The sequence below is a fragment of the Giraffa tippelskirchi genome, chromosome 13 (assembly GCF_054371585.1).
Source record: "Giraffa tippelskirchi isolate mGirTip1 chromosome 13, T2T-mGirTip1v1.2.pri, whole genome shotgun sequence".
Taxonomy (NCBI): domain Eukaryota; kingdom Metazoa; phylum Chordata; class Mammalia; order Artiodactyla; family Giraffidae; genus Giraffa; species Giraffa tippelskirchi.
In genome coordinates this window covers 75,092,157-75,116,901 of record NC_137287.1, presented here as the reverse complement: position 1 = coordinate 75,116,901, position 24,745 = coordinate 75,092,157, and the positions used below count along the sequence as shown (strand labels likewise).

The window sequence follows — 24,745 nt, the reverse complement described above, 5'->3', positions numbered from 1 at the left end:
TGCTCATGTAGGGCTAATCCTTGTTGAGGATTTAGATTTTATCTTTTCAATCTGTATCCTACATGGGTCCATGAACACTAAAATAAATTATAGCTTTTTTCACATAGAATATCTTGAATTTTTCTTTGCCATTAAATGTCTTTGTTAACTTTTGATATTTAATGGTTGTGTGACATTCCATTTTATGGAATTTCCACAATTAGGTTGCTTGTAATTTTCACTGTTATAAATGACATGCCATTGATACATCATGTGCGTCTTTTCTCTACATCTCTGTTGTTGCCTTATGTATTAGTTTCCTGTTGCTGCTGTAACAGTTGACCATAAACTTAATGGCTTAAAGCAACACAGATACATTCTCTTACAGCTCTGGAGGTCAGATGTCTTAACATCAAGGTGTTGCCAGGGCTGGTTCCTTCTGGAGGTCCTAGGAGAGACTCTCCTTCCTGGCCTTTTCCAGTGTTTGTAGGTCACCTGCATTTGGCTCATGACCCCTTCCTCCATCTTCAGAGCCAGAAGTGTAGCATCTTTACATCTTTCTCCCTGACTTCTGCTTCCCTCATCACATCTTCTTCTCTGACTCTAACCGTCTTTCATCCTTCTTGTGATTATACTGGGTCTATCACTATAACCCAGGATAATCTCCTCTTGATCCTTAGTCATATCTGCAAAGTCCCCATTGCTATGTAAGGTAACATTTCACAAGCTTCAGAGATTAGGTTGTGGACATCTTTGAGGGGTCTTTATTCTATCTGCCATACCTTAGGGTATGTGCCCAAGTATAAAATTGGTAAGTTCAAAGCAGTTTTTAGACTTTAGATACATACTGCCAAACTCCTAAAACATTGAATCCTCAATTGATGTTCATATCTGCAGTGAGAATTCCTATCACACCTATATATATATATGTATTTTTTAACATTTGATATTCTTATTTTTTAAAAGTCTTTGTGCTTTTGATAATAATAATAGCAAACATTTATTGAGTGACCACTGTATGGTGAGCACAAATGTAAGAATCTTATAGGTATTAAGTAATTTAATCCTCAGGCAACTATGATATAGGTACCTTATTATCTCTGTTTTATAGTTAAAGACACTGAGGTCAAGAATTTGTTTAAGTCACACAGTTGAAAATAGTGAAGCTAAAATTCAAACACAGGCAACGATCTAACTAGGTATCATATTCTAAATCTTTTCTTCAACCATGTGAACAGACACATACATGTATGCACATACACACATTTTGAATAAAAGATCTCTTAGGGTATGCCTGTGACAGCCTTGATTATAAAAAATAACGATAGCTACTATTTGTTGAGTATTATGTGGCTTAATGAAAAAGGTTTGCATACAGTCAGGAGGAGTATGGAGGAGGAAAATGAGCAATGAAGTTAATTGAAATGCATTTTCCTCTGAGGTCTTAGGACTAGCCTGTGCTTCCTGGTCTAGTGCAGAGTTGTAAAACTTCAGTTCAGTTCAGTCGCTCAGTCATGTCTGACTCTTTGCAACCCCATGAACTGCAGCATGCCAGGCTTCCCTGTCCATTACCAACTCCCGGAGCCTACTCAAACTCATGTCCATCGTGTTGGTGATGTCGTCCAACCATCTCATCCTCTGTCATCCCCTTCTCCTCCCTCCTTTAATCTTTCCCAGCATCAGGATCTTTTCCAATGAGTCTGTTCTTCGCATCAGGTGGCCAAAGTATTGAAGCTTCAGCATCAGTCCTTCCAGTGAATATTCAGGACTGATTTCCCCCAAGATTGACTGGTTGGATCTTCTTGCAGTTCAAGGAAATCTCAAGAGTCTTCTCCAACACCACAGTTCAAAAGCATTAATTCTTTGGCACTCAGCTTTCTTTAGAGTCCAACTCTCACATCCATACAAGACTACTGGAAGAACCATAGCTTGGACTAGACGGACCTTTGTTGGCAAAGTAATGTCTCTGCTTTTTAATATGCTGTCTAGATTGGTCATAGCTTTTCTTCCAAGGAGCAAGCATCTTAATTTCATGGCTGCAGTCACCATCCACAGTGATTTTGGAGCCCCCCAAAATAAAGTCTATTACTATTTCCATTGTTTCCCATCTATTTGCCATGAACTGATGGACCTGGTGCCATGATCTTAGTTTTCTGAATGTTGAGTTCTAAGCCAGCATTTTCACTCTCCTCTTTCACTTTCATCAAGAGGCTCTTTAGTTCTTCTTCGCTTTCTGCCATAAAGCAAAGAAGGACTCAGAATGGCAGGAGAGGAGTTTTAATCTTGGGGATCTTTTTGATTGATAACATAATTACACTTTTACAACAGCCTTTGTTTTTTCATTCACGACTAACTAGGTACAGGGTACTGATGCTTATGTCATCTGTAATTTCTTCATTGACTTGGTCAGAATGAATATGTCAGAAATTGTCATCTTTTAAATTATGAGAAAGCATCACCAAAAACATGAACAATTCATAGATGTTCATTCACTCACAGCAAATTTATGTAAAATAGTCTTTGTTGTTTAAATCTGTAATAGGCTGCGTTACATGTGTTTATTTAAATAAAATGTGTTTTTAAACATGGTTGTATGTTTAAAGAGTTCAAGGTGAAGGTCTTAGATGTCATGGGGAAAGTGGAAAAGACAGATTTCTATCCCTTGAAATCTGTTAAGTATTTAAATAGGTGGGCTTCCCAGGTGGCTCAGTAGTAAAGAATCTGCCTGCCAATGCAGGAGACTCAGGTTCCATCTCTAGGTCAGGAAGATTCCCTGGAGAAGGAGATGGCAACCCACTCTAGTATTCTTGCCTGGGAAATCTGTTGGACAGAGGAGCCTGGCATGCTACAGTCCATGGGCTCCCCAAAGAATCAGACACAACTTAGCGACTAAAGAACAACAACAATATTTAAATAGTTAGCTTTCAACTCATTATATTTGGTGCCATATGTTGATCTTTTAAAAACTATCCCAGTCAGTTTAACTCTTGTTGTTTTTTATTCTTTTGACTATTGTGTTGGTGGGATAAAATAATGCATTGAGTTATAACTGTTTTCTGTTGTGTGTGTGTATGTGTGGGCCTGTGTGTGTTTTGAGAATGTAGCTAGTGTATAAGAATATATTCTTGTCTGTTCTTGAAATTTACTTTTCTTTTGGTTTTTTTGGGTTATAACCAAGAGAAGTATTGAATTCTTTTTTTCAAGACAAAAAGTTTTTCGTTTGCTTTTTATTGATGATAACTAAGTAAGTAAGTGTTAGTCGCTCAGTCGTGCCCAACTCTTTGTGACCCCATGTACTGCAGCCCACCAGGCTCCGCTGTCCATGAGATTTTCCAGGCAAGGATACTGGAATGGGTTGCCATTTCCTTCTCCAGGGGATCTTCCCAACCCAGGAATCGAACCCGGGTCTCCTGCACTGCAGACAGATTCTTTACTGACTGAGCTACAAGGGAAGCCCATTATAAAATATAAAATATTTTACTGATTATAAAATACTACATTATTATTGTAAAAAAAAAAAATCCCACAAATAATCCAAGAAAATTTAAAGGAAGAGGTAAGAATCATCCCAGAATTACACATCTGCCATCAAGATATAGCCCCATTGACAGTTGGCTTTTTTTTTTTTTTTTTGCTTAATGTGTACACATACACTTTATATTTACCTCAGTGTGATAATCTCTATGCCATATATGTTGTAGCACATGGCATTATTTCATTCTTTTTTATGGCTAGGTAATATTCCATTGTATGTATGTACCTCATCTTTATCCATTCATCTGTCAGTGGCCTTTAGGTTGTTTCCATGTCTTGGCTGTTGTGAATAGTGCTGCTGTGAACATAGGGGTGCATGGATCTTTTTAAATTATAGTTTTGTGTGGATATATGCCCAGGAGTAGGATTGCTGGATCTTATGGCAACTCTTATTTTTAGCTTTGAGGAACCTCCATACTGTTTTTCAATAGTGAATGTACCAGCTTACATTCCTACCAACAGTGTAGGATGGTTCCTTTTTTGCTACACCCTCTCCAGCATTTGTTATTTGTAGACTTCTTAGTGATGGCCATTCTTACCAGTGTGAGGTTGGCACCTCTTTGTAGTTTTGATTTGTATTTATGTTATGACCAACCTAGATAGCATATTAAAAAGCAGAGACGTTACTTTGCCAACAAAGGTCCGTCTAGTCAAGGCTATGGTTTTTCCAGTAGTCATGTATGGATGTGAGAGTTGGACTATAAAGAAAGCTGAGTGCCAAAGAATTGATGCTTTTGAACTGTGGTGTTGGAGAAGACTCTTGAGAGTCCCTTGGACTACAAGGAGATCCAACCAGCCCATTCTAAAGGAGATCAGTCCTGAGTGTTCATTGGAAGGACTGATTTTGAAGCTGAAACTCCAATACTTTGGCCACCTCATGTGAAGAGTTGACTCATTGGAAAAGACCCTGATGCTGGGAAGGATTGGGGGCAGGAGGAGAAGGGGATGACAGAGGATGAGATGGCTGGATGGCATCACTGACTCGATGGTCATGGGTTTGGGTAGACTCCGGGAGTTGGTGATGGACAGGGGGCCTGGCATGCTGCGATTCACGGGGTCACAAAGAGTTGGACACGACTGAGCTACTGAACTGGACTCAACTGAATAATTAGTGATGTTGAGCATCTTTTCATGTGCTTTTTGGCCATCTGTATGTCTTCTTCATGGCAAATAGGTGGGGGGAAAATGGAAACAGTGGCAGATTTTATTTTCTTGGGCTCCAAAATCACTGTGGATGGTAACTGCATCCATGAAATTAAAAGGGGCTTGCTCCTTAGAAGAAAAGCTATGAAAACCTAGACAGCATATTAAAAAACAGAGATCATCTTGCAGACAAAGGTCAGTATAGTCAATGGTTTTTTCAGTAGTTATATATGGTTGTCAGAGTTGGACCATAAAGAAGGCTGAGCACCAGAAAATTTATGCTTTCAAATTGTGGTGCTGGGGAAGACTCTTGCGAGTATTGGACAGCAAGGAGATCAAACCAGTCAATCCTAAAGGAAATCCACTCTGAATATTCATTGGAAGGACTGATTCTGAAGCTGAAGCTCCAGTACTTTGGCCACCTGATTAGAAGTGACTCATTGGAAAAGACCCTGATGCTGGGAAAGATTGAAGGCAGGATGAAAAGGCGGTGACAGAGGATGAGATGGTGGGATGGCATCTCTGACTCAATGGACATGAGTTTGAGAAAACTCTAGGAGATAATGAAGGGCAGGGAAGTCTTGTGTGCTGCAGTCCGTGGGGTTTCAAAGAGTCGAACATGATTTAGTAACTGAACAACATCAGCAATGTCTTCTTTGGAGAAATATCTTATTTAGTTCTGCCCATTTTTCAGTTGGGTTTTTTGATTTTTGTTGTTGTTGAGTTGTATGAGCTGATTGTATATTTTGGAAATTAAGCCCTTGTTGGTTGCAGATATTTTCTCCCACTCCATAGGTTGTCTTAGATTTGTTTTGCTTATGGTTTCCTTTGCTGTGCAAAAGCTTGTGAGTTTGATTAGGTCCCATTTATTTATTTTTGCTTTTATTTCTGTTGCCTTGGGAGACTGACCTAAAAAAAAAACATTGGTATGATTTATGTCAGAGAGTGTTTTGCCTATGTTTTCTTTTAGAAGTTTTATAGTGTCATGCTTTATGTTTAAGTCTTTAAGCCATTTTGGATTTATTTTTGTGTATGGTGTGAGGATGTTCTAACTTTATTGATTTACATGTGGCCATCGAACTTTCCCAACACCATTTGCTGACTTTTCCTTGTTCTATATTCTGTATTCTTGACTCCTTTGTCAAAGGCTAATTGACATAGGTGTGTGGGTTTATGTCTGGGCTTTTACTCTGTTCCATTATCCATGTATCTGTTTTTATGCCAGTACCATTTTAATTACTGTAGCTTTGTAGTATTGTCCAAAGTCTAGGAGGGTTTGACACCTGCTTAGTTCTTTTTCCTCAGGATTGCTTTGGCAATTCTGGGTCTTCTATGGTTCTATATACATTTTAGGATTATTTGTTCTAGTTGTGTGAAAAATGTCATGAGTAATAGATTGCTTTGGATAGGATGGCCGTTTTCACGATGCTAATTCTTCCAATCCAAGAGCATGGAGTATCTTTCTGTTTCTTTGAATCCTGTTCTTTTTTGTTCATTATAGTTCTCAGCATATAAGTTTTTGATCAGGTTTATTCCTAAGTTTATTTAATTTTTTGGTATGATTTTTAAAGGAATTTTTTTTGCGTTCCTTTTTTGATATTTCATTATTAGTGTGAAGAAATGCAACCTATTGTGATATTTGAAGTGCAAGAATCTTTGAAAAGAAGTAGGAAATATACTTTGGCGATCATTTTAAATTCAGAATCCTTGCATGTCTGTTTTTGCTAAATACTTTTTAGTTTTAATTAAGCTTGACTTTGAATGAAAAGAAATAGATATTTGATGTATTCAATTGATCTTCTATTTCACAACTAGATGTCAGTGTTAACATACCTGATTACATGTTTCAGGTTGATTATTATGAGGTAATTCAAGAATTACTCACCTATATGAGATATAGTTCAGAAAAAAATGATAAGGAAAAGAAGAAAAAAAAAAGCAACTTTCCTTATTTCAAAGGAGGCCAGTTAATTTTATATTTACATTCTAAAATGTTTTTTCCCCACATTAGCTATGTATGAACAATTAAACTTTTTGATTTGTTTGGTTAGGGAAGGTGGGTAGAGTGTGTACTTATACCTTTTACTGCCAACAACCAGAGGTTCTTCCCTCCAGCTTTTCCAGAAAGTGTGATCAGAAAAAGGAGGAAAATAATCACTATTCAAACGTGATGTGTATGTGTGTTTCTTGCCCACTTATTAAGAAACATATTTAAGAGCAGGAATTATGCATGTAATTCCAGTGACATTTCTCACATTTCACTTCAAAGTCTTCCTTGACATAACTAAATCTGCCTTTTTTTTTACTTTAAGACTCATGTAAATGGGAATATGATACCCCTTATCCTTTCCTTGTAGATCTAATCTGACAGTTTTTAAAAATAATTTATGCTATGTTCATCTAATTATACAGTTTCTCACCTTTTTTTTTAAATCTACGCTTCCTGTTAATATTAACAAATATGCAATCCATAATAAACCAGAAATATCATGAATAAAATCCAGGTAAAGCAATAGATCAAAATACTGAAAACACATCCTTCCCTTCTACTTTCCCAAAAGATCCTGTGGATCTCTTTTTCCCCAACTCTCTCTCTTCTGAGAATTACTACTCTTGGACCACTTAAAGTGATGGGGCTCCCTTAGGCAAAATCTACTGAATTATATTTGTTTGGATTTTTTAAACACTTTCAAAATCTGTGTATGCAGCTTAACAAAGATTTTTGGAGGCTATAGATTTAAAGTATACAGTAAGAAATATCAAGACAATTTGTCTTTGGAGCTCAGTTTAAGGTTTTGGTAGAATTGAAAGGCTTGGTTTTTAAGAGTATTGTTTAAGTAGTTTAACTTTTTCCTTAACACACTCATACCTCAAAACAGTTCTGTTTTGAAAAGGCAGGGTGAATTAGTGTCAGGAAGATCTTAGTATGTTTATTTTGCATAACTTTCTAGGTCATGTGGTAGATCCTAATTTTATTACAGTCTAAAATATGTGCACACAGTGCGTTTGTTTATTGACTTTAAAAATCTGTTGTTTTCTGAGAAAGAATTTTTGGTTCATCAGTTTTTGTATCACCACATAAAACACACATTTGGCAGTTGTTTTTTGTCAGTTTTTATGTCTTCCGGGCACATAATACAAGAACATAAAATTAATTATTGATTGTGGTACAGATTTGGCACCTCATTGTGGGTTTTCAATCAGCCTGTAAAAAGAGAAAAATCATATCAACTAATTCCAGGCAGTCCCAGCTTGCTGTATATATAATAGAAATGCAAGCAGGTGGCATCATGCTAATTATAATACTTCCTATTTAGCAACACAGTGGAGTAGTTAATGAAATTTACTTAATTCCGAGCTCTCTTACAATGATTAGTAGTTGCTTAGTTCTTAACCTTCATTATAAGGTTTGTGATCTTGCAAATTGATTCTTACATACTAATTTTTGTTATTTGTTTAAAAGCCTTCTTCATTTATGTTTCAAGATCTCTCTGATACCTTTGACAAAGATATAATTTAGAACTTAAATTTACTTTATACAAAGGCAGATAAACTAATTATTGAATTTAAACTCAATCAGAGGCAGCTGCCTATGATATTACTAACTGGACCGTGAAGCGTCCAGTGACCTATATACAAGGCAGCAGGATACCTAGAGAGAGTTGGTCCTAGCCCAGCTTCTTGAGTCTGGTAGCAGACATGTAGTAAATATTTACTTGGATGCATTTATCCCCTTGTTTCTCTCTGGCATCATCTTTCCTAGGCCTCAGGTAGTGTTGTGATTGTTTCTGAGTGTGTGTTTGCTTCCTCTTTGCCCCATCTTCTGTGATCTGGTTTTTATTTCCAGGTCCTTATTACATGTGACCTAGCTCCTCACATCCTAATGTTTTTCTCTTTCATTTTCTGATATTTGGGCTGCCAAATTTAACTATTAGAAGAAATGGTTATTAAAGAAATAGATATTTGGAGCTACTATTTAACTTTGTAATACTTTCTCTGATGATTTTCCTAAGAACTCTCAAATACTTTTATTTCAAAAACTCTTCACATTTTCTCCTGATTTGGGACAGGGTTTACACATAATTGGGTTTATATGTGTTTTGAGAAAGAAGTGCAAAGAGTGTGGTAATTGCAAAATACAACAGCAGTTACAAATTTTGACTGCTGTATTAAGGCTATACCAAAATTCTCTGAATCTGAAAACATTATGAAAATGCCTTTCTTCAGCAGCAAGACAGAGCAATGAAGGAAGACATACCCTTGTAATTATTTCTTTTGTTCTTCTTATGTTCTCTCCTGATCTGTCAAAATTTTTAATTTTTGGTCTGTGAAATTTTAATATTTGGACACAAATTAATTTTTCATTCCATTCAAAAACTTACCTAAGCCTTCAAGGAGTGAATTCTGTGATATGTGAGTTACATGTTAATAAAGCTATTAAAAAACAATTAACCTGAAACTTAACAAAACTTACCTAAAAGCATTTCCAGTGGTAGTGGGAAGCAGAATTGTATTAATGTTACAAGATGAGGAACAAATTGTAGTTAATTTCTAAATTTCCAAGCCATGCGGCTTTTATGAATATCTTTCACTTTTATGTTTTTGGTTTAATTTAGGAAAACTTTCCATTTGACTCATAAATGTATACCTTAATGGAGGAAGGAAAGCAAATATGAGAGATAATGACTAAAACATTTGTCTTATTTTTAGCACCAGAATGTTGTTGAGAGAGATGAACCAGGGGTACATAAATATTCCACTTCCCACCTAGTTCTTCCTGGGTTTGTTGTCGACTGACAACCTGAGATCTGGCTAGATAATTGAGGAAGTGAGGAAATGTACTACAAAATTCTGTTATTTTAGCTCTTTTCTATAATGAACAAATTGATGTTAAGGACTTGACATTCTAAGATATTCCATTTATCATTACAGAAAGCTGTATACCTGCACAAGTGGTGGCTGCTGTTGATGTAAACACTGTTGCTAACGAAGTATACAAGTATAATTTTCCTCACACACAGTTACTGGCCAAGACAATTGAAGTGAGTAACAATTATTATTGTTTTAACAAGTATATAGCAAGTAAAAATATGATTGAGGAATACTGCAAGATACTGATTTCTGGTGTCTTCATTTGAAGACAAGTCATAATATAAATGAAAAGGTTTAGGAGAAGGGAATTAAATTTATATTTTTTAATTCTGTCAGAAGGTAGCATGTTAATTTTTTTCTTTTTTCCTTTTTAAAAATTTCTAGCTTTAGAGAGATATGATCAGTAATTTGGTCTTGAAAGAATTGAAATGTAAGCATATACTCTACTTCTAAATGTTCAGTTTTATAATGATATTAAACTTGGCTTAATTCTTAATTTTTAAGCAGTACTCAGGTACAATATATGCACAGCAGGAGTGGAAAAAGAGAAAATGAAAAAAAAATCATTGGTTATATTATTGGGTTGGCCAAAAAAGTTCATTCAGGTTTTTCTGTAAAGGTGTAGGCAAAAACTGGAATGAACTTTTTGGCCAACCCAATACTTACTGAATGCTACTTTAAAAAAAATTTTTTTTTTTTAATTTTTAGTTGAAGAATAATCACTTTACAATATTGTGTTGGTTTCTGCCATACATCAACATGAATCAGCCATAAGTATACATATGTCCCCTCCCTCTTAAATCTCCCTCCCACTCCTCTAGGTTGTCACAGAGCCCCAGTTTGAGTTCCCTGAGTCATACTGTAATTCCACTGGCTATCTATTTTACATATGGCAGTGTATATGTTTCCATGATACTCTCTTCTTGTTGAAGACTGTCAAAGTTAAAGATAGTTTTTTGCTTGTGATGAACTCAGCAGAAGTATTTAATGCATTGTTACTTTCAAAATACAGTGTAATATGAAATTGTGTTTTTTCTCCCAGTTTTATGTTGTGAAAAATTTTACACATATTTCTCATGAAACTGTAATTTATATGCAAGAAACTTCACTCTTTGTGTATAGTTTGAGTTTTGACCAATGTCCATGGGGGTGCAAGAGTCAGACAAGACTGAGCACACACATACTCATACAACTGAATCACCACAGTTGAGACTTTAGAACATCCATTACCCTAAAATGTTCCTAAGTGTCAGTCTCTGACCCCAGCCCTAGGCAACCACCGATCTGCTTTCAGTCATTACAAATTAAATATTCTATTTCTAGTGTACCATAAATAAAATCACAAGTGTAATTTTTTTAAGTGTGACTTCTTTTGTTTAATGTAATGTTTTTTGCATTGTATCAATCAGTAGTTGCCTCTTCATTACTGTTCAGTGATATTCTGTATGCACAGGTATTTCTGGAAATTTCATATTGCAAAATGTGTATCCGTTCACATGTTTGACGTTTAGATTGTTTCCAGGTTTTGACTGTTATAAAAAGGTTGCTTTGAGGATCCATGTATAAGTTTTTGTGTGGACATTTTTTTTTTTTTCTTGTGGGTAAATACCTAGGAGTAGAATTGTGGGAGTGTATGATAGACTTCTTTAATTTTATGAGAAAATGCCAACTGTTTTTACATAGTGTTCATACTGTTTTATAGTCACACAGTCAATGTTTAAATGTTTCAGTTATTTTACATCTTTACCAAAAGTTGCTATTGTCATTCTTTTAAATTTTAGCCACTCTTGTGAGCATACAGTGATATTGTGATTTTAATTTGCATTTCCCTGGTGACTAATAATGTTGAGCACTTTTTCATGTGATTATTGGCCATTTCTGTGTCTTCTTTGATGAAGTTTCTTTTCTATTTTTTTTTTTGTTTTTTTATTGTTTGGTATGTTTGTGCTTTTTCATACTGTTCATGGGGTTCTCAAGGCAAGAATACTGAAGTAGTTTGCCATACCCTTCTCCAGTGGACCTAAACTGTGGAAAATTCTGAAAGAAAGGGGAATACCAGACCACCTGACCTACCTCTTGAGAAATTTGTATGCAGGTCAGGAAGCGACAGTTAGAACTGGACATGAAACAACAGACTGGTTCCAAATCGGAAAAGGAGTACGTCAAGACTGTATATTGTCACCCTGCTTATTTAACTTATATGCAGAGTGCATCATGAGAAACACTGGGCTGGATGAAGCACAAGCTGAAATCAAGATTGCCAGGAGAAATATCAATAACCTCAGATATGCAAATAACACCACCCTTATGGCAGAAAGGGAAGAAGAACTAAAGAGCCTCTTGATGAAAGAGAAAGAGGAGAGTGAAAGAGTTGGCTTTAAAACTCAACATTCAGGAAACTAAGATCATGGCATCCGGTTCCATCACTTCATGGCAAATAGATGGGGAAACAGTGGAAACAGTTGCAGACTTTATTTTCTTTGGCTCCAAAATCACTGCAGATGGTGTCTGCAGCCATGAAATTGAAAGACGCTTACTCCTTGGAAGAAAAGCTATGACCAACCTAGACAGCATATTAAAAAGCAGAGACATTACTTTGCCAACAAAGGTCTGTCTAGTCAAGGCTATCATTTTTCTAATAGTCATGTATGGATGTGAGAGTTGGACTATAAAGAAAGCTGAGCGCCGAAGAATTGATGCTTTTGAATTGTGGTGTTGGAGAAGATTCTTGAGAGTCCCTTGGACTACAAGGAGATCCAACTAGTCCATCCTAAAGGAGATCAGGCCTGGGTGTTCACTGGAAGGACTGATGTTGAAGCTGAAACTCCAATACTTTGGCCACCTCATGCAAAGAACTGACTCATTAGGAAAGACCCTGATGCTGGGAAGGATTGAAGGCGGGAGGAGAAGGGGATGACAGAGGATGAGATAGTTGGATGGCATCACCGACTCAATGGACATGAGTTTGGGTCAACTCCAGGAGTTGGTGATGGACAGGGAGGCCTGACGTGCTACAGTCCATGGGGTTGCAAAGGGTTGTACATGACTGAGCAACTGAACTGAACTGAACTGATGTTTGTGTTATTATCATTTAGTTTTAAGAAATGTTGATATCTTCTGATTTCACATTGTTTGTCAGAAATATGTGTAACAAATATTTTCTCCAATTCTGTAATTTGTCTTTCCTTAACTGTGTTCACAAAGTGCAGAAGTTACTTATCTTTTTTTTCTCTTTTATGGGATACTTTTTCTGTCCTGAGAGGTCTTTGTTTACTGCATTTTTTCCTGTTAGTTTTATAGTTTTGGCTTTTACATTTAGGTTTATGACCCATTTAAATGGTAATGTTTTGTGTATGGTCTCAGGTAGGGGTAATTTATTTTTTTTTAAGTGCATATAAAGTTATCCTAACACCATTTTCTGAAAAGACTATCCTTTCCACAAATTCTTTGACATCTTTGTTAAAAAATAGATCATATGTGTGTGAGTAAATTTCTGAATTCTCTCTTCAGTAGTTTTTATTCTTATATCAATAACACACTATTGGTTATTGTAGCTTTATAATATATATTAAATTCAGGCAGTGTAAGTTCTCAAAATTCTGAATTTATATTTTAAGATTATTTTGGCTACTCTCTAATTTACATTTCTGTATAAATTTCAGAATCAGCTTGCCAATTTCTACCTAAAAAAGGTATTTTGATTGGAATTTCACTGAGTGGTTTTGGAAGAACTGATCTCTTCATAAAATAATCTTCCAGTTTATGAATATGGTATCTCTCTTCACTTATTTGAGGATTCCCTTGTGGCTCGGGCGGTAAAACATCTGCCCGCAACGCAGGAGACCTGGGTTCCATCCCCGGGTTGGGAAGATCCCCTGGAGAAGGAAATGGCAACCCACTCCAGTATTCTTGCCTAGAAAATTCCATGGATGGAGGAGCCTGGTGATCTACAGTCCATGGGGTTGCAAAGAGTTGAACACGACTGAGCGACTTCACTTTCACTTTCACTTTCATTTCACTTATTTAGGTCTTTATTAATTTGTATCAGCTATATTTTATAATATTTAGTTAATATTTTGTAACATTTATTTATTAACCTAGTATCCTGTAACTTTGCTATATTGACTTGTTGATTCTGATAACTTTAATACTGATTTTTTAGGATTTTTAACATGTACAAGTCTATTGTCTGAGGAAAAAAAGAGTTATACTTTTCCCTTCCAACCAGTATGACTTTTTCCTTGCCTTATTGCATTGTCTAGGACCTTCTTTACAATGTTGAATAAAAAGTCTGACATTGGATATCCTTGCCTTCTGCCAGATATTAGGGGAGAATTATTTAGTCATTTATCATTTAACATCTTAGATGTTTGCTGTATATTTTTCATGTATTACATGCTTAGAGGAACATGGATATTTAGAAGCAGGTGAAGTAAATGAGAAGAAGACTGGCAAAGAGGTTGGAGGAGAAATAGGTATTGGCGTTTAAGAGTCAAGGAAGGAGAGAATTTCAAAGACAAGAGAAGAATTGGTCAGAGGGATGGCAGTAGCTTTAGAAACTGAATTTTTTTAAAAAAATTATTTAAATGCTTCTATGAGAGGAACCGGGAGACACAGGTTTGATCCCTGGATTGGGAAGATACCCTAGAGGAGGAAATGGTAACCCACTCCAGTATTCTTGCCTGGGAAATCCCATGGACAGAGGAGCCTAGCGGGCTACAGCCCATGGGGTCGCCAAGAGTCAGACGTGACTGAAGCAACTGAGTATGAACATGCCTTTTATTAAGTTGAGGAAATTTCCTTTTATTTCATTTTCTAAGAATTTGTATTATGAATGAATAGGTTTTGAATTTTGTCAAAAACTTTTTTTTCATCATGTAACACGATTATACAATTTGCCCTTTTATTCTGTTAATATGGTGATCATATCAACTCCTTTTTTGAATGTTAAGTCAATATTGCATTCCTGGGGTAAATCCTACTTTTTTATGATATAGAATCAGTTTTATGTTATGCTACATCCCAGTTGCTAATATTTTATTAAGTATTCTTACATTTATCTTTGTAGGTGACTTTTGTACTTTCTGCATAAAATATTTGTGTGGTTTTGATATTAGGGCAGTATTAATACTAGCCTTATATTGGGCTGAAAGTTTGGGTTTTCTGTAAGATGTTATGGAAAAACTCAAATGAACTTTTTGGCCCACCCAGTAGTCTTCACAAACTCTTATTTTCTTTAAGAGTCTGTGAAGAACAAGTATGAGATCTTCTATAAATAATAGAATTTCATCAGTGGAGCCAACTGGACCTGGAGTTTTCATTGTGGGAAGGTTTTTAATTAGGAGTAAAGCATCTGCCTACAATGTGGGAGACCTGGGTTCAATCCCTGGGTCAGGAAGATCCTCTGGAGAAGGAAATGGCAACCCATTCCAGTACTCTTGCCTTTTAATTATGAGTGTATTTATCTGTTATGAGACTATTGAGGCTTTCTATTTATTTTTCATTCAGTTTTGGAAATTTGTGTCTTTGAAGAAATTTATCTTTTGCTCTAATTTTTCAAGCATATTGGCATAATGTTCATCATATTTCCTTATATCCATTGTTTATCATTCCTGATGTTAGTAATTTTTATCTTTTCTGTTTCTTCCTCTACTACTAAAGCTAGAGCCTTACCAAATTTATTGCTTTTTTCAAGTAAACAGGTTTAGATGGAATTGATTTTATCTATTACTCATTTGTACTATTTCACTAATTTCTACTCATCTTTATTATTCTTTTCTAGTTTGTGTTTAATTTACTCTCTGTTACACTGCTTGCATTGGGACTTTAGATGATTGACTTGAGTTTGTGTTTCTTTTTTAATGCAAACATACAATGTCATACGTTTTCTTAAATTTCAGCTACAAATCACAAATTTTCATATGTCTTATGTTCATTTTCATTCAACTCAAAGTATTTCCTAATTTCCCCTCTGATTTTGTCTTTGGTTCATGTATTAATTTGTAAAAATGGTTCTAAAATTTCCAAATATTTAGGAATTTTTCAGATATCTTTCTGTTACTGATTTCTCATTTCTGTTTTATTGGTGTCATACTGTGTATGATTTTAGTTATTTTAATTGGTTGAGACTTGTGTTATGGCCCAGAATTCACTCTATCTAGTGAATGCTCTGTGTCCTGTTGGAAGGAATGTGTATTCTGTTTTTGTTGAGTGAACATTTATACATGTCATTTGGGTCAAGTTAGTTGATAGTATTGTCAATTTTTCTGTATCCTTACTGATTTTTTCCTATAAATTGCTGAGAGAATGTTGTAATATCTAAGCACAACTGTGAATGTCTGTTAACTTGTTTTAGTTTTTGCTTCATTTTATCCGGAGCTCTTTTATTAAGTGTATATGCTTTATGATTGTTTTCTTGATTAATTGACCTGTTTATCATTATGAAATGTTCCTCTTTATCCCTAAAAATTATTTCTTGTTCTGAAGTCTACTTTCTTGATATTAATATAGCTTCTTAAATTAATATCACTTCTGCTTTCTTATGGTTAGTGTTTGTATGTATATATTTTATCCATCCTTTTAATTTTGCCCCTTTTTTTTGGCTATGCCATATGGCTTGCTAGATCTTAGTTCCCAGACCAGGAATTGAATCTCTGCCCTTGACAGTGAGAGCACAGAGTCGTAACCACTGGATCACCAGAGAATTCCCTTCCTTGCATTTCAATTAGATTTATTGTAAGATCCCTTCATATTCACTGAGACTGTTCATTTTTGGTCTGTTCTATTCTGTTTGCTTCATTTTAGAAGCACACTATATTGCTGTATCTTTAAGAGGTTTTTTTTTTTTGATATGTAACTTTTCATTTTAGATATTTTTCATTTCTAAGTTTCAGTTAATTCTTTTTTATGTTCTAGTCTCCTTATAATATTTTTATTTTCCTTGAAGTATTTGAACAAATTAATGATATTTATAACGACTGTTTTAAAATCTTTGTTAATTCCAGCATGTCATTGTTGGGTTTGTTTCTACTGATAGATTCTTTCTCCATTTACCCCCATTTGTTATGGGTCACATTATCTTATTTTATTAGCATTGTAGTAACTTTTTTATTGGGAGCCTAACATTGTACATTTTATATTTTTGAGTGCTGGAGTTTACTGTAATCTTTTAAAAACTGTTGGATTTTGTTCTCAGAGGCAGTTAATTTCAGATCATCTTGATTCTTTTTGAGGCGTATTTTAAGCACTTCAGAGTATATGTGGAGTAGCTTTTACTATAAACGTATTCTAATCTTGCTACTAATATGTGACCTTTCTTTGATTGCTATTAAGTGTCCCATGTTCTCAACTAGGTTGTGGTGATAACTTGAATGATCTCTTGCCCTGAGATCTGGGAATTTTTTTGACTTACAGCTTCCCAATAGTGGTTCTTTTCCTGGCAGTTAGTCTTTGCCTACCTCAAAGCATTTTGCCTGATAGACGCACAGGTTCATGCTCAGCAGGACACTCAAAGGGAATGTTATGCAGATATATACCTTATGCAGCTTCTTTTAGTGTGGTCGTCTTGCTCTGCAAATTCTAGTCACCTTGACCTTGAATGCCAGTGTCTGTCTTCAACTCTTCTACATTCTCAGGTTCAGTTTGAGTGTCCTTTCCTTTCCCTGCTGTGTGGAAATTATCTCCAAGTAGAAAGTCTACTTATCTTCAACTGTTTTTTTTTTTTTTTCTTTTTCCAAGGAATGGTAGTCCTATCTGCCTGTGGTCCAATATCTGAAAATAGTTATTACATTTCTCCCAGTTTTCTAGTTTATTTACAGAAGGCAAGTAAGTCTCTTAGAATTTGCTCCCTCCAGACAGAAGCAAAAGTCACAAATTTTATTTAAGTAAGATACAATTCATTATACCATGAAGTCCACCACTTTAAAGTGTACATTTTTAGCATTTTTCTTTTTTCATTTACTGACAAAGTTGTGTAAGGATTACCACTTTATAATTCTAGAGTGTTCTTATCCCCATAAAAAGTAATCTGGTACCCATTAGCAGTGACTCCCCATTTCTCCTTCCCTCCAGGCCCTGGCAACCACTAATCTACTTCCTACCTCTATGGATTTGACTTTTCTAGACATTTCATATCAGTGGGATCATATAATAGGTGGCCCTTTTTTTGTCTGGGTTCTTGCATTTAGCATGTTTCCATACAGACATGTTGTGGCATGTGTCAGTGCTTCATTTCTCTTAATGGCTGGATAATATTCCATTATATGGATGTACCACGTTTTGTGTATCCAACAGGTTTGTTTTAAGCTTTCATTTAGCTGGATATAAAATAGGGCCATTTCCTGGCTTTGTGATTGGGTATTCACAAGGTAAAAGTCATCTATTTATGTGTTGAAGAACGTCCGTCCCTGATACTGAGAACAGAATATTTTTCTCCACGGGCCACATCGAGAGGAGTACTATGGGTATAGCATCATCTTTCCAGTATCTGGTAGCAGTGCACTTCATGAACATCATGGCAAATTGCACTAAGTCTGCCAGTCTCATCATGGACGTAGGGAAGAAGTAAATACAGGGTCAGGAGAAACATACCTGCTAAAAAGTAACTGAATTTACTCATATGTAGGCAATCTGCATTTAGGTTCCAAAATTTCTGTGACATAGATTATGATAGCAAAATTTATTTTATTTAAAAAGATTGGATCTAAGTTTAAATTTAATGTAAACATTTAAAAGTTGCTGCAGCCAAATATCCAATTCAGCAGGGGTTTTCTCTTACAAATCTTTGCAGTGTAAAAACTGTAATTGGAGTAGGAAGGGAAAGTGAGACTCAAAAAATATGTCTATTCTTTGAAAGATAAATGAAGCTGTAGATTTTTAGGACATTATTTCATGTGGTTGTCAGGAGCTCAGCTGAGCTGTCAGGGATCAGAGTAGCTGATTAAAGCAACAGGGCAAAAGTGAAAGAGTGAAGCCTTAATTACTTGCTGTAGAGAAAATGTCGATGCCTTGCCCCCTGTTCTGTTTCCCTAGGGTTCAGCACCCTGCTGGGAAGTTGAGTGGATCAGCAGACATGGGAGTCAGCTAACAGTTGAGGGAGCCCCTGGTATTGGAGGAGAGAGTGCAATTTGCTGAGTATAGTCATAGCAAGAGAAGTATCTTCAAGGGCTCCTCCTCCTCCCAGAAGGAGGCCTTGGCAGAAATAGATGGTGGCTGAAGAGGACTCTGTGCCCACAGATAGACAGACCTTGAAATGCAAATATGTGAAGAGCATGACCTGCCAGGGGGCCTGAGACCTTGCACTTGCTCTCAGAGACTGCCAGGCGCTGGCCCTGCACCAAGTCTGGAGTGGGGAGGATGACTTTCCCCAGCACCTGCTGGGTGAAGCCTTTGTCATGGCCTGTGGTCAGGCCTGAAAAGTGCATGTAGGTTTTTAACCAAAAATAGGACAGTTACAAAGATACTTAGTAATAAAACTAAAATCTGGTATTTATCTAGATAGGAGATGGAAAAGTACTAGTTACTGCAATATAAATACATGAGCTGAAAACTTGCTGGGTTTGTTCATCATTGTATTCCCAGACCTATCATAGTGCTTAGCGTATTATAGATACTCTGAAATATTGGTGGGTTAGATTATGAACATTGTCTAAGGAACTACATATTGTGCCTAAAAAATGGAAAAATGTCAGGCATAACAGGTATTTCAGAACTGATATTAGATAAGATCTATCTAAAGGCAAAAAGTATTTATGAGTCATAGAAAATTGCTTTATAATGGGGATTAATACAATGATCAAGAAAGTTCTGTTCTTGAACAAAACATGTAATTTTGAACAAATTATTCATGAAGAAAACATCAGGGTTCATAGGGCAGAAAATAGTATGAAATATCCACTCAGTAAGTTTTTATTGAAGATTTACCATGTGCCACAATATTTTAGTTCTCTTTAGATTAACAATAAATTCACTAAAACAGTCAAAAGTTGTTGTTTACTAATCTGCCAAGTTCTTCCTAAAGTTTAAATGAAAATTAACTGTACGAATGACCAGGAAGCTTTTTGAGAAGAGAAGCAATAAAACAAGTAGTGTGACAAAGTTGCTCATCAACACTCGATAAATGAAGTTACCACATGAAGTTGATCTAATGTTTTCTGAAAGCAAGGATTTTATTTTTACCTTGAATGCTATGGTTATGAAAAAGAATATATTTCCACTAGTGTTATTATAAAATATCAGATTATTAAAGTTAATCCATGCATCTCTGTAACTACTTTCTTGAATGCTGTCACATACATTGACCTAGATTGCTAAGTTAAAGATAGTTGTGAATGGTTTAATTGAGTGATTATGTTTTGCATAACTGTTCTGTCATTTGGGCTGTACTACTAAAAAAAAAAATCACCCTTTCCAAAAATCCTTTAAAATTGTAATTTTGTATGTCTAATTGGAGGTATTGGAGGTATTAACTGTTTACTTCTTTTAGATTCTAGACTTAGGATGCTCCACAGACTGGTTCTAAATAGGAAAAGGAGTACGTCAAGGCTGTATATTGTCACCCTGCTTATTTAACTTATATGCAGAGTACGTCATGAGAAATACTGGGCTGGATGAAGCACAAGCTGGAATCAAGATTACTGGGAGAAATATCAATAACCTTAGATATGCAGATGATACCACCCTTATGGCAGAAAGTGAAGAAGAACTAAAAAGCCTCTTGATGAAAGTAAAAGAGGAGAGTGAAAAAGTTGGCTTAAAGCTCAACATTCAGAAAACTTAAGATCATGGTATCTGGTCCCATCACTTCATGGGAAATAGATGGGAAAACAGTGGAAACAGTGTCAGACTTTATTTTTTTGGGCTCCAGAATCACTGCAGATGGTGACTGCAGCCATGAAATTAAAAGACACTTACTTCTTGGAAGGAAAGTTATGACCAACCTAGATAGCATATTAAAAAGCAGAGACATTACTTTGTCAACAAAGGTCCATCTAGTCAAGGCTATGGTTTTTCCAGTAGTCATGTATGGATGTGAGAGTTGGACTGTGAAGAAAACTGAATGCCGAAGAATTGATGCTTTTGAACTGTGGTGTTGGAGAAGACTCTTGAGAGTCCCTTGGACTGCAAGGAGATCCAACCAGTCCATCCTAAAGGAGATCAGCCCTGGGTGTTCATTGGAAGGACTGATGTTGAAGCTGAAACTCCAATACTTTGGCCACCTCATGCAAAGAGTTGACTCATTGGAAAAGACCCTGATGCTGGGAAGGATTGGGAGCGGGAGGAGAAGGGGATGACAGAGGATGAGATGGCTGGATGGCATCACCGATTCGGTGGACATGAGTTTGGGTAGACTCTGGGAGTTGGTGATGGACAGGGAGGCCTGGCGTGCTGCAATTCATGGGGTTGCAAAGAGTCGGACACGACTGAGTGACTGAATTGAACTGAATGTTAAAAGTTGTTGTTTGTTTTTTATTTTAATTTTAGAAATTTAGCTTTAATCTGTCTACAGTCAGTTGTGAAGTCAATAAGTTGCTTTCCTTAATAGCCCTGTGCTAACTAGCTATGTAACTTAAGTACGTGTGATAATGGTACTGGTCTGCCCCAGGTTTCCTCACACACTGTTGAGTGTATGATTTTCAGATTGTTTTCTTTCGAACTCTGGGTTCTAGAGGTGCTTTGGGAACTTTTAAATATTTAATTTTCATTTCATTTTACATATGCATCTTAAACTACTTTTAAAAGCCTGTAATTTAGAAACAATAGACATGTACATTCAAACTTTTAATACAGTGGAGACAACTGATGTGTTCAACAAGTTAACTCTTTTCAGAACTCAGAATAAAGCTTTTCCTGCTTTTTTCATGAACTGGAACTTCTTAGAAATGTGTTGTAACTAGGAATGTTGGGATTCTGGGCTTGTTGCTTTAAATTTCTGGCTGAGAGTATGTGCTAACAGAGCTTAATGAGAATTGGCAAACCCATGATTTGTATTTCTCTATATTTCTCTTCTGATATTGTATATAAAGGAGCAAAACAGTACATCTTAAAACTATTTAGCCCAGTAGGCATTGTTTTGGTTAATCTTGTTTATAATCTTTTGAGGTTCTTTGACTACATACAACTGTAAAACAGCATGCAGATAACTGAAAGTGGGACTCTTTTCTGTTTGGTGATATACTGACAGAGACAGGCGAGAAGTTGTGACTGATCAATACACCACATTTTCTAAATAAATAATATTAATACAAAAGTGTTAATAATTCTCTAGATCTTTTGCTGAAATTAATTTTAAAATAAAGTTCTCCATTTTTGATTCCAGAAATCACAGCAGTCTTAATTAGACTTGAGGTATCATAGAGGCATGAAATGCTTAGGATCTAACTTTCCAGCTCTGCTTGGGCTGGTCCTGGGGTTTGGGGGAAGTCACTTAATCTTTTATAGCTTCAGCTTACTGCTCCACTTCCTTCACAAAATCACTTTGGAAAGTTAGTTTAACTGAAGTTTATTTAAAAAGTATTAAGTGTTTTATAAACTTTTAAGTGTTATAAATAAGCTGTCACAATTTCTGATATATTTAGTTGTAATTAGTTAGCATGTTTCCTTTTTCCTCTTCTACACATGTTTTTATATTCTTTTTCTCCCCCAAATATTCATTCCTTAGGGCATTACACTAGAAGAGTTTGACAGATTATCTTTCAATATGATTTTAATGAGCCCTCCCTGTCAGCCATTCACAAGGTATGTATAATACATATTTCTCTGTTAGGAAGAATACTTTTAAAAGACTCATTAAATCAAATCATACTGTAATTTCAAGCACGGACACTATAAAGTCCATTCACTGCATTTCCCTAGTCTTGAAATTTTTCATACGTAATTCTCTTTCTCTATTCACATTTATAAGTCAGCATTAATCATGAGGAAAAGAGCAGTTAACTGCCAGATGAGCACAGTGATTTGGTCATAGTCATTGTAGGTATGGCGAGACTATGTGGTACCTCTTTAATACCTACTGAAGATAAAATATTTATTTCTGACCCAAATTACCTTGAATTATTTAATCAGCATTCAGGAATATCTTCCTAACGCTGATTAATCAAAGTCAATTTTCATAAAAATTTTCAAGTCCTAAATTACTTAACTGTAAAATTTTAAAGCTAGTCAAGAATGCATCTGTGAATTTTGCATTTTTCAAAATTGATATGTACATTTAATAATATATACAGTTAATAAAATAGCTTTTTTAAAGCTATGTTCCAATTCAGTTTCTTCTTATAAGGTATTTATTTGACTATATATTTCAGGGAATTATATTTTAGATAAAATCTTGACTAATCTGTCTTCATTTAGATATTTTTAACAATAGTATTTTTAATTAAGTAATATTGATAATAATGACAACCATCCAAATGTCTTACTAGATTTTGCCATTTAATTCAACAAGCTTATGGGATGTGCATTAGTATACTGTCTTTTTACAGGTGAGCAACTGAGACATAGAAAGTTTAAGTAACTCTCTCAAGGTCATACAATTAGAAAATGTAACGGCCAGGATTTATCAATTATTTTATATCATTCCATTTAAACACATAATGCAGTTTTAAGTTTAGTAAAAATTCAAATTTAAATAAATATTCTGCTCATGCTTAATTTCCACCCAAGTTTTGATTTATTTCAAGTTTTCTAGGAAATTAATTCCTCAAGGATTTATTGTGCCCCTACATTACAGGTATTGTTTTTAATGCTGCAGTTCTGTTACAGAACTTACAGACTGACGGATATTAATAATTACCTTGTAATGTGATTTAAGGGGATAATAAATGAATGCTGAGACTGCCATGAGAACATAGAAGAGAAAGGTGTTATATTGCTGTGTATCAGGAGGGAGGAATTCTTTTGGAGGTGATATTGGAATTGTGTATGAAAGCAGATTGGGAATTTATCAGGGAAGAATGATGTTCCAAAAACACTTTGGTGTAGAATCAAGCCTTTATGTTCCACATAAAGATAGTCCTGAGCTATGCAAGGGTGTGGCCTTTTTGACTGCCGTGAGTGGGAGGCTCAGAGCAGAGTGCAGCCCCAGCACTGTGATGCCTCGGATGTCCCTGCAATGGGACCCGTGTCTTCCCTATGATACCATTCTCGCTCTGTATCAGCTTAGATCCAGCTGCTAATGGCCACAGAGTCTGATCCTGCAACACAATCATCATTTGGAACTCTGAGAGGAAAGGAACTAAATGAGAAGAAACCAAGGTTCTGAGGAATCTGTTCAAGTCCACTCTCCTCTCCCATTTGAGCCTCAGATCCACTGATGATTTTGGTCCTGCTATCAGGCATGAGGAGCTGATAAGTGATGTCAAGTAATTTAAGACGATGAAGCTAATATGTGGCAAGGTCTTAAATCCTAATCCTCTGTTGTTATAATTCATGCCCAATCTAGTCTTCCTTTCTGCTTGGTTCTTGATCATATTGAATGTTACTTATAAGATCTAATTGCTGATCCAAATACCACCTTTTCACATGACCTGTTTTGACCTGCTTAGTCTAACCAAGTTGTGACACCTTTGTGTAGAATCAAGCCTTTATCTTTATTGTCTCCCATGTACATTGAACAAGATTGTTTTGATCTTACCTGCTATCTTGGTCTACTTGAATGTAATTAGTTATCAGTGCCATGGACTCTTATGTTGCCACCCTGCCCAACCAGCTCATTCTTCTGAACTTCTTTTGTCTCCCCTGGGGCAGAGCAAAAGTTGTCACCAGCCAATTGTGTGTGTGTGTGTGTGTGTTTCCTAAACAAATTGATTTTAAGAGGATAATTGTTTTTAATTCTTCATTGACTTCTTATTCTTCTTTGCTTCATGTAAGTCATTTGGGCATATTATTTTGTTATAAGTACTACATTTACTAGACAAAGCTTTTTTTGTTTTAATTAAATGAATAAATATGTTTTGTTCTTTATAGTAACAGAGATGATCATAATTTTTGTGAGGACCAACTAATTGTAGTTCTCTATTTTGCCTTCTTAAAAGTGACTTGATATCTTTATGTAAGATTCTTGAACTTATTTTCTTATCCATTTCAGAATTGGCCTGCAAGGTGACGTGACTGATCCAAGGACAAATAGCTTCTTATATATTCTAGACATTCTCCCAAGGTAAAAACTTAGATTCCTGTACAAGCTTACCATAAGTGTAAAACTTTGCATCTGGAAGAATGT

General features: G+C 35.6%; 1 protein-coding gene across 9 annotated transcripts in view; it reads left to right on the top strand.

Moving 5' to 3' along the window:
* TRDMT1 (tRNA aspartic acid methyltransferase 1) overlaps nucleotides 1-24,745 on the top strand; it is a 68,025-nt gene that overhangs the window by 17,856 nt on the left and 25,424 nt on the right. For 8 of the 9 annotated variants that reach the window (XM_081553630.1, XM_081553629.1, XM_081553631.1 and 5 more), the window contains exons 2-4: nucleotides 9,589-9,698; nucleotides 22,187-22,263; nucleotides 24,611-24,682. In XM_081553630.1, the coding sequence (XP_081409756.1) occupies nucleotides 9,589-9,698; nucleotides 22,187-22,263; nucleotides 24,611-24,682 (259 nt within the window). The remainder of the gene's footprint in view (nucleotides 1-9,588; nucleotides 9,699-22,186; nucleotides 22,264-24,610; nucleotides 24,683-24,745) is intronic. The other variant, XM_081553636.1, reaches the window with a different exon arrangement.